Source organism: Petaurus breviceps, unplaced genomic scaffold (assembly GCF_028583685.1).
Source record: "Petaurus breviceps papuanus isolate PSGF00001 unplaced genomic scaffold, PetGlider_PUasm1.0 176, whole genome shotgun sequence".
NCBI classification, from domain to species: domain Eukaryota; kingdom Metazoa; phylum Chordata; class Mammalia; order Diprotodontia; family Petauridae; genus Petaurus; species Petaurus breviceps.
The window spans coordinates 11,546,398-11,561,175 of record NW_027185771.1 but is presented as its reverse complement, the minus strand read 5'-3'; the positions used below and the strand labels follow the sequence as shown (position 1 = coordinate 11,561,175).

Genomic DNA, 14,778 nt, shown 5'->3' with positions numbered 1-14,778 from the left:
GGTAATAGCTAACATTTAAGCTTTGCAAAGCACTTTATGTATGTCAGTCCATTACAACAACCCTGTAAGGTAGGGGCTATTATTTACCCCCTTTTTACAGATAAGGAAACTTGGAAATGAAAGATGTTATGTGACTTGTCCAGGGCCATACAGCTGGTAAGGAGTAGAGACACATTCAAACTCAGGTCTTCAGACTCCAGGCATGGAGTACATTATAAAAATAATGCCTCACATTTCTAGAATGCATTCAGGTTTCCAAGACCCTAATATTGTTAGACAAGTTTTAAGGACGAGGGAACAGAGGCTTTCAGAGACTTCAGGTCTTGTATTGTATTAGAGAGTGTCTGAGTCCCCTTCCTTCTTCTGTGATTCTGTACACTCATTTGACACACCAGCTGCTAAATGCCAGAGCTAAGGATCACACCCAAAGTCTCTGACTCTGACACTATGTTCCTTCTACTCCATAGAATAATAACTTGCATTCATAGATTCCTTTCAGGTTTGTAAAGTGCTTTTTTTTTGGTTTTGTTTCATTACAATAACCACAGAATGTTTAGCCTGGAAGGGACCTTAGTTGGACTATTAGATATTGTTCACGTGTCTGTTGAGCAGAAGAAAATGTAATAACATGTTTTGGGGGTTTTTTTTGGATTTGTTATATTTGTAGCTTTTTGCATGCTGAGTAGTGATGGGAAGGCCTGGGTTCTAGTCCTAGAAGAACTTGGATGAGTCATAAAATCAAAGCATGGGAGAGTTAGAAGGGGCTCTCTAAGACAGTGGGGTCAAACAAATAGAAAAGGATCCCACTGGGCCCCCTACTGACTTGGAAGACCACAAATTAATATTACCTATGCCGTACTGTATTTGTATTTATTTTGTCAAAACATTTCCCAATTGCATTTTAATTGAGAGTGCACTTGAGAGTTTTGGGGGCTGCACTGTTCCCACAGGCTGCAAGATCTACCCAGTCCAACCCCCTGATTTGGTAGAGGGGGAAACTGAGGCACACAGAAAAAATTGCTCAAGGCCACCCAGCCAGATTAATGACAGAATGAGGAATTGAAATTCAGGCTTTTTCTATGTTATTACCAGGCTCGTATAGGCCATGCCACTTCTACTTTGCCTCTGGGTCCTTAGCTGCTTCATCTGTCAAATGAGGGGATTGTACCAGATGGCCTCTAAGGGCCATTCCAGTTCTGCGCTCAATGATTCCTATTAGCTCTTCTGTCCTATGGTTCTATGAGTTGATTTTCCAGCGGTTGGGATGGATGTTCACTCAGCATCTGTGGCTGCTACCAGGCTGACGGGTGGAGCTGCTCTGATGACGGCTGCCCCCAGGATTAGGCCATCAGACTATGGCCTCTGAAGCGGAGCAAAGCAACTGGCCCATGCAGGCCCTGAATGCACCCCTATGTGGTCCAGCTAACAAGACTAATGAATGATTGAGCTTGTTCTCAAGCAAAGGCTTAGGAAGGCAGCTTGGCATCATGGGATGAATGCTGTACCTGGCTGAGAATCTTGCCTCTGCCCTGTACAGCCATGCAACATGATGTAAAGTCCCATCCTCTGGAGAAGACTCTGTCTCCTATTTTCTAAAATGAAGGGGTTGGGCAGGTTGTTAACTTTTTGTGTGTCCTGGACCCTTTGGCATCCTGGGAAAGCCTATGGACCCCTTCCAAGAATAACATTTTCTAGATTCACAAAATGAAATACATGGGATCACAAAGAAAACCAACTATATTGAAATACAGTCATCAAAAACAAACAAACCACCAACAACAAAAAACGAAAACCCCGTCTTGGATTACAGGTAAAGAACCTTGTGTTCTTAGGTGGTACAATGGGTGGAGTGTAAACCTGGAGTCAGGAAAACTGGAGTCTGAATCCTACCTCAGACACTCCCTCCCTAGTCACAATCTGTAAAATGGGGATGTGATGATCAAGCAAGATAACCTATGTAAAAGTGCCATTGCTGTGATTATACTCGTGTATTTGCTCTGCTCTAAAGTACCTTCCAGATTTAGGGTTCTAGGTGACTACTGTTATTCATATGTGAATAGTGTTATTCAAAGGGCATCTTGATGTTCCAATCATATTCTGGGAGGAGGAAGCCCATTTGGGCTGTGGCCCCTGTTTACATAACAACAGGTGATCACTGGGCAGCTTGGGCTGTCTGATGGGAGGGAGGCCAAGCTGCTGGAGAGACAAGAGGCCCTAGAGAAAAATCTCAGATGGCTCCGCTGCTAGAAGAGGGAAGTCTAGCAACCTGCACCATCGAGTTTCCTACACTATAAAAATGCACCTTTCAGAGTGAGCTGTAAACTGGAGGTTTTTTGTCCCCTTTAGAGTATGAGTTTGTTAACTGTTTACTAGTAACAGTGGAGGCACCTGTATTTTGGCTTTTAAATCTCCCTAACACCAAAGGGCCTTCAGATAAGTCTGCTTTCTGTTGAAGGAGTAGGCAATTCAACACTCATTTCTCATTTTGAGACCCCATCACCTCTCTGGAGAGAGGTTAAAATGGGCATCACAGCTCTCCACAATGGTTCCCATAGCAAGAGTGTCTATGAGTAGCTCCAAATAAAAATATCTTAGAAAGGCTAACTGCTAGTGACTTTACACCAGCCTCATGCACCAGAATCACAGACCTACCATCCAGGACAACAGAGATTAAAAAAAGGCTTCACACACACACACACACACACACACACACACACACAACATTAGGCAAGAGTTAGAAAACAAACAAAATAAGCCCCAATCCTGGCAATCCCAAGCAGTCTGCCATCTTCACTATCTATTGGCATTCAGATGTTGTTTTCACAGACATTTTAGGTTCAGTTCCATGGTGAAACTCACATTTAAAGGCATCAATGAATGTCAGAACTGGGAGGGGGTCTTAGCATATGGAATGTCACAGTAAGGAGGGATGCTGGAACAAAAAAAAGTTGGCATTAGAAGAGGATTCAGAGGTCATTGAGTAGAAAGACTCCATTTTCAAAAAGGAAACTGAGGCCCAAAGAGGGGACCAAATAAAGTGCAGAGACAAAACTAGAACCCAGACCTTCTGACTTCTATTTCCTGCTGCTGCAGCTAAACACTTCCTGTATTAGAAAGAACTTAGATGGTAGCCTCTCACTTTACCTTCTCTTCCCCTTTTAAAAAGAGTTTTCTTAAGGAATGATAAAAGCATAGAGAGAGAGAGAGGGAGAGTCATGGATGACAACAAGCTTGGGCCCTTTGGAAAATATTCAGTTTCCTCTTGTAATAAAGTCGGAAGTCCCACCCCACTCTTCGAGGCTCATTTTTCATGTGCCTGTAGGCTGTAACACCAACCTTCATTATCTCCCTAATACAAGTGGGCATCTTTCAGCCTCAAGTCCTTGCAAAACTTCCAGAGGGGACAGGAAAGTGGTTCATTCCAATGATCCACCATGCCATGGTGGTTTTTTTTAGCAGGTTTTTCAGTGTGGTAAGGTAACTCAGAAACCAAGAGTGCAGCAGGAAACCAAAGAAAAGAAAATGTTCCTCGTAACTTTCAGCCCTATGGGAGATTTCTGTCACTTCTTGTCTTTACAGTGAAACCAGATAATGGCTTTCAAAATTTAATCCTGTAGTATGGGGGTAAGTAAGAATCAGGAGACCTGGGTCTGAGCATTGGCTGTGCCATCAAACTGGCAGTGGGACTTTGGGTACACCTTTCTCTGCTTCAGAGGCCATAGAGGCAACATTCCTCTGGGAATGAAAGGGAATGGTCAGCCCTGATTTTTGAGGTCCCTTCACAAGAGTCTGATTTCTTTCTTTCCAATATCCACGCGAGAAAAGTTCTCACTTAAATCCTCCGGATGCAATGTAAACCACTTTTCCCTCTCAGTACACTTGTCCTCATGGAAAATATTAGAACAAAGTTTCATATAACATGCTTAATTATGCTATTCGGCATGTGGGAATACACTTGCTAAGAGATCAGATTAGACTGGATGGACTTTCAACCTCCTTGGAGCCGGCGAGAAGGATTAAGGCTTTCCAAAAATACATAGCCTCTTTTCCTATGTCTTCCTCAAAACAAGTACATGGGATCTAGGGATGCTGCCAGACTATTATGTAGTCTTATGCTGTGGAAGTGCCTAGTTTTCCATGACAAGTAAATTTAATTTTTTGAGCTGTGGGTGAGATGAAAGGCTGAGCTGAAGGTAACTACTACCATGCAGGGGAAAACCATGCAGGTACTACCATACTACTTTCCCCTACTATGCAGGGGGAAAATCTCCAAACTGGGATTCCAGAGACCTATGCAAGTCATCTAAACTTGCTGTGACTCAGTTTACTTATCTGTAAAATGGGACAGCTAGGTGGCACAGTGGATAGAGCACCATGCCTGAAGTCAGGAAAACTCATCTTTCTGAGTTCAAATCTGGCCTCAGACATTTACTAGCTGTGTGACCATAGGAAGTCACAACCATATTTGCCTCAGTTTCCTCAACTTTCAAGTGAGCTGGAGAAGGAAATGGAAAACCATGCTAGTATCTCTGCCAAGGAAACCCAAATGGGGTCATGAAGAGTTGGACAGGACTGAACTGAAAATGGAGATCAGACTAACTGTGATACCTACAGCACAGGGATGTGAGGGAAGAATTCTGCAGATCTTAAATCACTATTGAGATGAGAACTGCATTGAATTAGAATCCTGGCTTCAACAACTAGGTGTGCTGCTTTGGGCAGGACAATTCCCCGCCTAGGCATCTCAGCTTCAAATCCTGCCTCAGACACTTACTAGCTGTTTGATACACTGGCTAAGTCACTTAACCTCTGCCTCAGTTTCCTCAACTGTAAAAAAGGGATAAAGTGAGATAGGTAAAGTGATTGGCACCTGGTGTGGCATACAGTAGGCACTATATAAATGCTTATTTCCTTTCCCTCCTCCCTTCAGTTTCACAATTTTTCAGATGATGGAATGGGGCTAGATGATTTTCAAGACCCCTTCTAGCCTGTTAACATCCCACCTATTTTCTTCCCCACCTCCAAGATTCAAAGCCTTCTTAGAAATCTGATTTTTAAAAATTATGTTTTTGATTCCTTTTTTCAGCACATAAGAGCCGGAATTTGGAGGAAAAGATGTGATATAAGACATAGGGGCTGGGGGAAAAACACTGGTCAGGGAGTCAGGTCTGGATCAGAATCCCGGCTTCCCTCACTCTACTCCACCTTGGTTGGAAAAGTCCTTTGACCTCCCATCCTCTCAGTTTATCCATTTGTAAAGTAAAGAGGTTGGACTAGGTGATCTCTAAAGTGTCTTGCAGTTGAAATATTCTATGATTCTAACTCTGAACAGAAAACACTCTTTCCCCTTCTCCAATTAGGGCAAACCGAAAATTACTGTTGGCAAAATGGGAAGGGACATTGGCACGTAGAATGTTACAGCTTGAAAGGGTCCCCAAAACACAACAAGTCGGAGCTGGAAGGTCCCTTGTAATTTAATTCCACAAGCATTTATTAGGCACCTACTGCATGCAAGGTGTAGGTGCCATCAATCCAAACAAAAATGAAGGGAAAAAAACCAAACTGCTACTTTTGAGGACTTTACAAGCATAGAAAAGAGAATACTGGGGCAGGAGGAGTCATAAGAGAGAACATAAGAAAAGAAACCAAAGCGCAGTGCCAGAAGACGCCTGTCAGGGTGGTCCTTTAGAGACCCAGAGATTCCTTTTTTTCCCTAAATACCTTTCTAGTTCAAACAGCCAGAAATACTTGAGCGAGTTCAGAGGAAGTTCCCCCTTGGACTAAATACATCTCGGATGCACAGGGAGAGAACAAAGCCACAAGTGAACGATATTCTAAATTTGAAAAACCGGTCTTAAGGGAAAGTGGTTCCTCCCAAGGGTTCTCTCCCCACCCCATCCCCTTCTCTTCTGATTTCAACTCTCAGAAACATATTTTCATTGCCAGTGAACTCCTGCCCAGAAATCTGCCGATGCCCATTCTTCGTCCAAACTGATCTGCAGCAGACGGAGTCAGCCGCGGGGTGAGCAAACATACCCGCCCACAAGGTCCCAATCACCTCGGGCCGAGGGGGGCCTACTAACTTCGAGAAAGTCTTGCCAGGGGAGGGAAGTGGGAAGTTGTCGGTTTCTCCAGCCCCAGCTCTGCAAAGGCCCACGCGTGGGTTCCTCGCTCGGGACCTCGCAGCTCTTTCCCCCACTCCCTCCTTGGGTCACTTCCTTCAGACTCAGGGTTTGGGACCGAATCCCGGAGCCGGGGGACGGCAAGGAGGGCACTTGGAAACCCAAGGGCTCCAAGAAACCTGGACTTGGGAAAGCAGGCAGAGAAATGTACCGCTCCCGGCCCCCAGCTGAATCGTGCGCGCTCATTTGGGGGAGCAAGAATGATGCTGATTCTAGAACACAGAGCGCGCGTGTGAGAGAGAAAGAGAGAGACAGAGAGAGAGAGAAAGAGAGTGTGTTGGAGAGTGTGTGTCTGTGTGTGTGTGCGCGCGCGCTCGTGTGCCTCGAGGTGGGGGGGGGGCGTCCGGGGGCCAAGAGAGGGTGTGGACGCCCTTGGGGGGCACTAGCTTGGCTGGGAGACACACAGTCTCCCCCGAGATTGGCCGCCCTCCCGGGGGATGCTGGGGAGAGAAACTCACCGCCGCCGGGGTGTGCCCGCCTCCGGGGTTGCCCGCTTCGGGCCCCGCCGCCCCCAGCCGCAGCCCCTCTCTAGCAGCCCCGAGCACTTCGCTGCCAACGAAACCAGCTCCGCTCATCGCTCCAGGTCCGAAGAGGGTTGGGGGCGGGCGGCAGCAGCGCAGCTCTGTGGCTTCCCTGCCCGGCTCGGCGCAGCCCAGCCTAGCCCAGCCCTGCCCCTGCACGGCCCGGCCCGGCTCAGCAGCGGCAGCGGCCGCGGGGCCACGAAGGGAAAGCGGGGGGGGCGGCGGCAAACGCGGGCCCCCCGGCCGGGGGGGGCCCCCGGGGGGGGGGGGGGGGGGGGGGGGGTGCAGGGGGAGGGGGGTGTGGACCCGAGTGATTTGCATGTTTCCCTCTGGTCCCACCTTCTGATTCACCTATAAATCACTGCTGACATCAGGCCCGGGACGTCGGGAAGCTCTCGGGCGCCGCCAGCCCAACCCAGTCCAGTCCAGCCCAGCCCAGCCCTGCCGGACCGACCCCCGCCCCAGCCTGCCAGAGCTCTGCTTCGGGGTCTGCTCGGACTGGGGCCTGGGAGGCCCATGCTTGCGGGCTTGGGAGAGGGACTGTTCCCCCTTCTCGGCTCCCCTCTTCCTCCACCTCTGCCTTTCTTCGCAAATCCTGCTGCCTTGGAGGAAGGCGTCAGCCCCTCAAATTTCCAAGCCCAGTTCTCCAAGCTGAACCCTTTTACCGACCGTTGGGGACTGGACTTGGGAATGCCACGTGTGGGGAGCAAACAGTTCTTGAGAACATTACGGTTGGGGTGGGCTAGAGTTTGGGAGACGACCCCTGGGGACTCAGGGGTCACAGTATTTTGATCAAGAAGGGACCTCAAGAAAATTGTCTCACGTAGTCATTTCACAGAGGAGGAAAGGGAGGGCCAGAAAGATAGTCATTTGCCAAGGTTCACAGGGCCACGGGGAAATGAGACTTAGGAGTCTAAGAATACGTTCAAAGCCCAACTTCGACGTTGGGAACGTTTTCCCAATGAACCTCAGGGTCGTTTTTGAAAATCCCATAGAGCCGGCAGGGACCTCGGAGGCCAAGGAGCCCAATTTACAATTGTGGAAACTGAGGCCCAGAGAAATCAAGTGACTTACCTAAGAATACACAGCTCATAAAGTTCCCGAGACAGGATTCACACCCAGGCCTTCCTGGCTCCAGTTGCAGCACTCTTATCTACCTCACCAAGCTGCCAGTCATGAAGCTACCTCCCGAAGACTTAAGTGATTTATTTGCCCAAGGTCACAAGGGTAGTGGGTAGTAAGTGGCCAAGTCAGGATTTTGGGCATGGGTCCTCCGCCTTTAGATTCAGTCCTCTGGACTGATGCCAAGAAAATGCTTGTAAAAACCTTTAAAAAGTGCTGTGGAGACCTAAGCTGTTGTTGTCTTAGTAATTAGAAAACCAGAGCTAGGATATGAATTGTGTCCTTTGGAGGCCCAATCCAAGTGCTTTGTGGGTTATTAGAGGAGGTGGCTATTTTCCAGGAAGCCTGTCCCAGAAGTACCACCCCCTTCCTCCTGGATCACATTGAGGTTCATTGGTTGGGGAGCTGGGGTGGGGTGAAAGCTTTGAGGCTTCCCAGGGAGTTTTAATAAGGATAGTATTGATTCACATTAGAGAGGCAGCAGACTGCGTTGTAGTGGATACTTGAGTCAGAAGATGTGCCTTCTAACCATGATATCGGAGCTGCATTTGTTGCCATCGTTCAGTCATTTTTAGTTGTGTCCAACTCTTCTTGACCCCATTTGGGGTTTTCTTGGCAGAGATACTGGAGTGGTTTGCCATTCCTTCTCCAGATCATTTGACAGATGAGGAAACTGAAGCAGACAGGGTGACTTGCCCAGGGTCACACAGCTAGGAAGTATCTGAGGTCAGATTTGAACTCAGGTCTTCCTGACTCCAGGCCGAGAGCTGTAAGACTATGGACAAATTGTTTAACTTCTCTGTGACTCATAGGATCAGAGAGGTAGGTAGAGCAGGAAGGGACTTCAGAGGTCATCTAGTCCAACTCATTTTACAGATGTGGAAACTGAGGTATGGAGAGGGAAAGAGATTTGCTCACAATTATGCAGGTGGCAAGTTGTATGGTAAGATTTGAACTGGGACTCTTCTGATTCCAAATCTTTCCCCTGCATTCCTATGCCTCATCTGTAAAATGAGGGTAATAATATCGATAGTAGCCACCTCACACAACTATGAAGCTCCAATTAAATAATGTATGCATATCTAATATATAAAGATATAAATCTTTATATATTAGATATAAATGTCAGCTGTGATTATTTGTACAGTTTCATGGCTATAATATAGGTGAAGCAGAAGTAGACGAGAGAAAAATGAGGAGATTCCTCCATGGCCAGGGAGATCCTGGCCATGTGAACCCCCATTTTTTCACGGCTTGGATACATAGGTGAAGAACAGGGTCAGAAGGAGGATTGGAATGGGGGATGGATGGATGAATTTCTTGCTCCCTGTGGCACTGATTTTGGGGGAGTGATGAGGTCAAAGGGGCATTTCTATTTCACATTTGTGCAATCTGACAGTTCCGCTTGGAAAAGTCTCTGGGGAAATGTAAGCAATATTTCTTTTCCACTTACTTCATCACTTATAGGTTTGAAGGAACACGATCAATGCTTGAATTTTCTGGGGACTTCCTTTCTGGGTTTCTTTGCAATGTCTTGCACATAGTAGGTTCTAAGATTGTATTTAAGTACAATTGAACTGAATGAGTAGGTGGTACAGTGGATAGGACACTGGGCTTAGAATCAGAAAGACTCATCTTCCTGAGTTCAAATGTGACCTCAGACACTTACTAGCTGTGTGACCCTGGACAAGTCACTTGGCCCTGTTTGCCTCAGTCTCCTCCTCTGTAAAATGAGCTGGAAAAGGAAATAGCAAACTACTCCAGTATCTTTGCCAAGAAGACCCCAAAAAAAGGTCATGAAGAGACTGAAATGATTTATCAACAACAACAAATAATTGAACTAAATTTCAATCTTTACTAAAATCTTTTCAGGGTCTATTCCTGGAGCTTCCCTTGGGTATGATCTTACGTGTTTATAGAAAATGTAGGACCTGCCAGCTTCAATGATACTGTTGATTTCAGATCATGGATGACTCCTAGACCTGTGCTTTGGTCATAAAATAATCCTTCAACACCTCATTGTTTTCTAAGAGATTTTTGTGAAGGAAAAAAACCAAACAGACCAAAACCAACTTTATAGATGGTAAAGTAGGAGACAATGTGGTGTTCCAACCTACCTGTGTGACCTTGGACAAGTCACTTTTCTGTACCTCAGTTTCCTCATCTGTTAAATGAGGGGTATGAACTGGGTGATCCTTCAGGTCCTTCCCAGCGTGAAATTTATGATTCCATAAACAGGGGAGAAAATTTGCATTCTGTGGAAGAAGTCTGAAGGTTTCCTACATAATGTCTGTAACATTTTCCTCCTAAGTACTTAAATGAGTTCCTCCTCTCTTCTTTTCATAATTCTCTATCAAATCGACCTCTGGGGTAAAAGACAGGAAGGAAACTGCTTCTGGCTTCATCGTTTGAATGGGAAACTGAGTCACTGAATAGGAAAATGGCATGGGGATGAATCAGGGAAAGTGCTCCTTGGAGCTAGAATGGGTGTGGCCAGATACCACTTTCAGAGGTTTGGCCACATTTTGAGTCATTCCTCAAGATGATTTTGCAATCTGTTGGTTCCCTTGACCTTAATTAAGTCCAGAGGTGAAAGAGAGCTTGTGTTTAGCTGGGAGATGGAAATGTTTTAGATGATGATGATGATGATTCAGCCAGGGTCAGGTACTAACTTTAAAGAGAAAGGGGAGAATGGGGCCAGTGGATGTGGGGGAAGGGCAAGACTCATTTCACTTGATCCTCCCTCTTTCTCTCTTCCTCCTCCCCCATGTGGGGATGAGAGTTAAAATTGCAGTTTATGGAATGCCTTGAGCAGACATATGTTTAAGTTGGATGGGCCAAAGCAATCCTATCGCCATCCCAACCACTGAAAAGGTGATGCCAATGACCTCCCTCCTCCCATCTGGCTGTCCCCACCGAGAGGGTCTTTAGCAGTGTCTGATCTGACAGGTCAAAGGACAGTAGAACTGGACTGGACTTTTAAAATCATGTTGTTCCAAATCTTTACTTTTTTAGGTGGAAAAAGAGATCAAGAGAAAGTACCTGCCTTGCCCATTGTCATCTGACTAGGACCATCAGGCTCTTACATTTTGAAACAATAAGAGATGTGTATGTATACATACATACCTGACACATACATACAGCACATACATAATATATACATATACTTAGATACACATACACACATATATTTGTATATTTTATAGCTACTTATCTGCAAACATGCTACCTCCCCTCTATAGGATGTAAACTTCTAGAGGGTGGGGTGTGGGGGGGTAAGGGGAGCTGTTTTGTTTCTGCCTTTCTTATCCCCAGCATCCTGCCCAAAGTAAGTGCACAGAATAAATGTCTGTTAAATTGAGTGTACATTCTCACTGTCCCTCTTATGGATATGGGTCCTGGGGACCAGCAGCAGGTGTCTCCATTTTACTACCTTACCTAGGCCTATCTTGTCTCATAGAATTGCAGACCACTGGAGATCTTAGAAATCTCCTTGTATAAAATCTCTTCATTTCATTCTTCATAAATAAAGAAATTGTGGCCTAGAGAGATGTGACAGAGCCAGTCACCTTGAGGTTTGCTCTAAACCTGATGCAAACTTCGATCCCTTGACTCCCAGCCCAGACCCCCTTCTACTACAACTATACTCTATGCTCCTTAAAGGCAAGAACCCTGTGTTCTTATCCTTTGTATCCTCAGCTGTTATGAGCCCCCCAGTATTTGCTCATAGAAGGCATTTCATCATCATAGCTAACATTTATATAGGGTAAGGTCTTTATAATTATTACCTCATTTGACCCTCATCACAACACTGGGTGCTTTTATTATACTCATTTTACAGATGAGGAAACTGAGGCACACCCAGGCAGTGAGACTTGCTCAGGGTCACACTAGCTAGTAAGTGTCTGAAGCTAAATTTGAATTGGGTCTTCCTGTCTCCAAGATTCATGCTCTATCAACTACACCACCTCATGTTGCCTGAAAAACGTACAACAATAAATCGAATAAATCTCATGGCCAGTGGAGGAAGTCAGTCTGACTTGCATTGATGTACTGCATCTTCCCAAGGAGTTCAGAACATCCTAGGATTATTGATTGAGCCAGATTCTTGGTCCCATGTGGAAGGCAGCCCCAGTGGTGAATTAGGTGCTCAGGGATGTGGATTACCTCTTTCAGACCACTCAGGGACCATTTATTTGTGCTGGATCAGAGGAGGCCATTAACCAGTTCATCCTCTAGAGAATTAAAAAAAATGCTCCCAGGTTGTCTGGCATAATAATAATGAGGGTGATGGCCACATCTTCCCCTTAGTGGTGAAAGGGAGAAAGGGAACCAGTTAGTGCTATCTTGTTTTGGAGCCAAGGCTGAAAAATCCTTTTTTTTTTTTTTGGAAGGGGGAAGGCAGGGCAATTGGGGTTAAGTGATTTTCCCAAGGTCACACAGCTGGTAAGTGTGGCTGAAAATTCTTCAGAATTCTCTCTTACCCTAGCCCTAGCTTCTCTGCCCTGGAGGCTTCTGGAACCTTGCAGCTGGAATCCTGCAACCCTAACTCTGGGAAAAAGACTATGTCTTTAAGGCCAATCTCACCATGTTTATCTTGCTCTCAGTGGAAATTAGGTTAGAGTTCAAAACCCTGGTAGCCTGAGATGTATGCTGATAGGTATTTAGGGACATCCTCAGCTCTCTGATATGGTAAGGGGTAAGAGAGGGCTGGTTCACGGACTGATTATGAGCCAGAGGTATCCAGCTGGCATTTGTTTATTATTGTGTACAAAACACTGCAATAGGGACTGGAGGTCACAGGACCACAGACTGAAAGCTAGATGAGCCTCAGAGGTCGTTCAGTCCAGCCATCTCTTTTTTACAGGGGAGGAAACTGAGGTTGAGATAGATAAGAGACCCACTGCAGGAGGTCACACATCAGTAAGTGACAAAGATGGGATTTGAATCCAGGTTGTCTTCCTCCAAATTCAACCTACCCTACATTGCACCAAGACTAAGTTTAGATAAGACAGAAAGCCCCTGCCCTCAACGAACTTAAAGAGTCTAGCAAGGAGGTAGGATATCAAGAAAAAATACAATGGGACTTTGGAGGGGGCAAAACCAGTAGGACAGAATCGAGAAGCGATCAGTGGAAGGCTTCAGGAAGGAGCCCATGCTGAGGAGAAGTTCTAAGACCACTGGAGGTGAGCCTCAGTGTGCTTCAGCAGAAAGAGCACTGACTGTGGATCCTGACTCTACTATCTAGGGCTTGTATGGCAGGAAACAAGGGAAGAGAATACGCATTTTTATAATACCTATATGTGTCGGGCACTGTGCTAAGGGCTTTACGAGTATTATCTCATTTGATCCTCTTGACGACCTTGAGAGGTAAGTGCTAGGGTTATCTGCATTTTACAGATGAGGAAACTGAGGCAGAAAGCAATTAAGTGACTTTCCCCAGGTCATACAGCTACTGTCTGCAGTCAGATTTGAACTCAGAGTCTTTCTGACTCTAGGCACAGTGATACATATAAACATACACATATGTATATATACACATATGTGTATGTATACATATTATATCATATACCCTAGAAAAAATATTCATCATAAGCATCTCTAAGTATTTCTATGTGTTCCTGGGCTTTTGGAAGAGGTAGATGTCTAGTTTCTGTCGGGTTCCCTCCAGTCAGTCAGTCAGTCAATAAATACTTAAAAAACACCTACTATGTGTCAAGTATTGTGCTAAGCACTTGGAATACAAAGAAAGAAAGAAAAAACTCATCCCTGCCCTTGGGGAGTTTGAGGGAAGATAATATTCAAACAATATATCCATAAAAGATAAATATTGGGTAAACTGGAGATAATCTCTGAAGGAAGGTGCTAAGATAAGGGAAGACTAGGAAAGGCATCTTGAATGAGATGGGATCTTTGTTGAGACCTTCTCTTCAAGTAAAACTGGAGTGAAAGCAGATATAGTTGCAAACGGCATCTGAGTGGGGCGGCTAGGTGGCTCAGTGAATAGAGCACTGGCCCTGGAGTCAGGAGGACCTGGGTTCGGATCCAGCCTCAAACACTTAACACACACACACACAAAAACTAGCCATGTGATCTTGGGCAAGTCACTTAACCCAATTGCCCCCCCCCCAAAGCAAACAAACAAACAAAATACAAAAGGCATCTGAGTGATATGAGGTGAGGAGGGGATTCTCAGCAAATGGCCTCGATTTTTTGAAAGCAACATGAGGCGAGTTTCTCAGCTGAGAGTATGAGGGAGGGAAAGCCACAGATCTGAAGAGGCATAGAAAGGTTTGGAAGAGCTGCTGTGGAGAGTGGGCTGGTGAGCCAATTAGGAAGCTGTAAAAAGATTGCCTTACTTCATTGAGAGCCCAGTTGAGATTGTGGAACATACATTTGTAGAGCACCCAGTTAGAACAGGTGTGTCATTTCCTCCAGCTTCATTCAGCATCATATAAGGAGCAGTGGAGGCAGTGGATGGTGGGAATAACCCATGGCTGTGACTTGGCAGGGCAAGATTGGTAATGCCATAGGGAGCTAAGGAGGTGTAGGTTACTGGAAAATGGAGAGTTGAAGAACAGAGATGTTAGGGTATTTGAGAGACTATTAGTATGTATGTTGAAGTCCCCTCCTATGAGAGTGGGAGCTGGGAAGAAGAGAAAGTTTGTGAGTCAGGCACTGAATTCATTGAGGAAAGGAGAGTGTCCTGGTGGTTGATAGACAACAGCTACCAGAATCTTGATTGCCTGGTAAATATGGATTGAATGACCTTCAAAGGTGGAGAGTGATGGTGTGTGATAGTAGTGGCAATTAAAGATTCTCCTGTATTGGCTTGGTTTTCAAATTGATTGTGTTAAAACCCAGAGCTTGTTAATCCCACTTGTGGGATGGACTTGTTGATGTGAAAAGAAAGTCCTGAACTGGGAGGAGCTGGTGACATAGATTTGGAGAGA

At 45.6% G+C, this 14,778-nt stretch overlaps 1 protein-coding gene across 1 annotated transcript in view; it reads right to left on the bottom strand.

The window, feature by feature from the left end:
• The window catches only part of LOC138159517 (vasodilator-stimulated phosphoprotein-like), a 60,410-nt gene extending 53,386 nt beyond the window's left edge, over positions 1-7,024 (bottom strand). Inside the window, exon 1 of the mRNA XM_069085885.1 lies at positions 6,641-7,024. Coding sequence (XP_068941986.1) covers positions 6,641-7,024 — 384 coding nt within the window. The remainder of the gene's footprint in view (positions 1-6,640) is intronic.
• Positions 7,025-14,778: the final 7,754 nt, after the last annotated feature.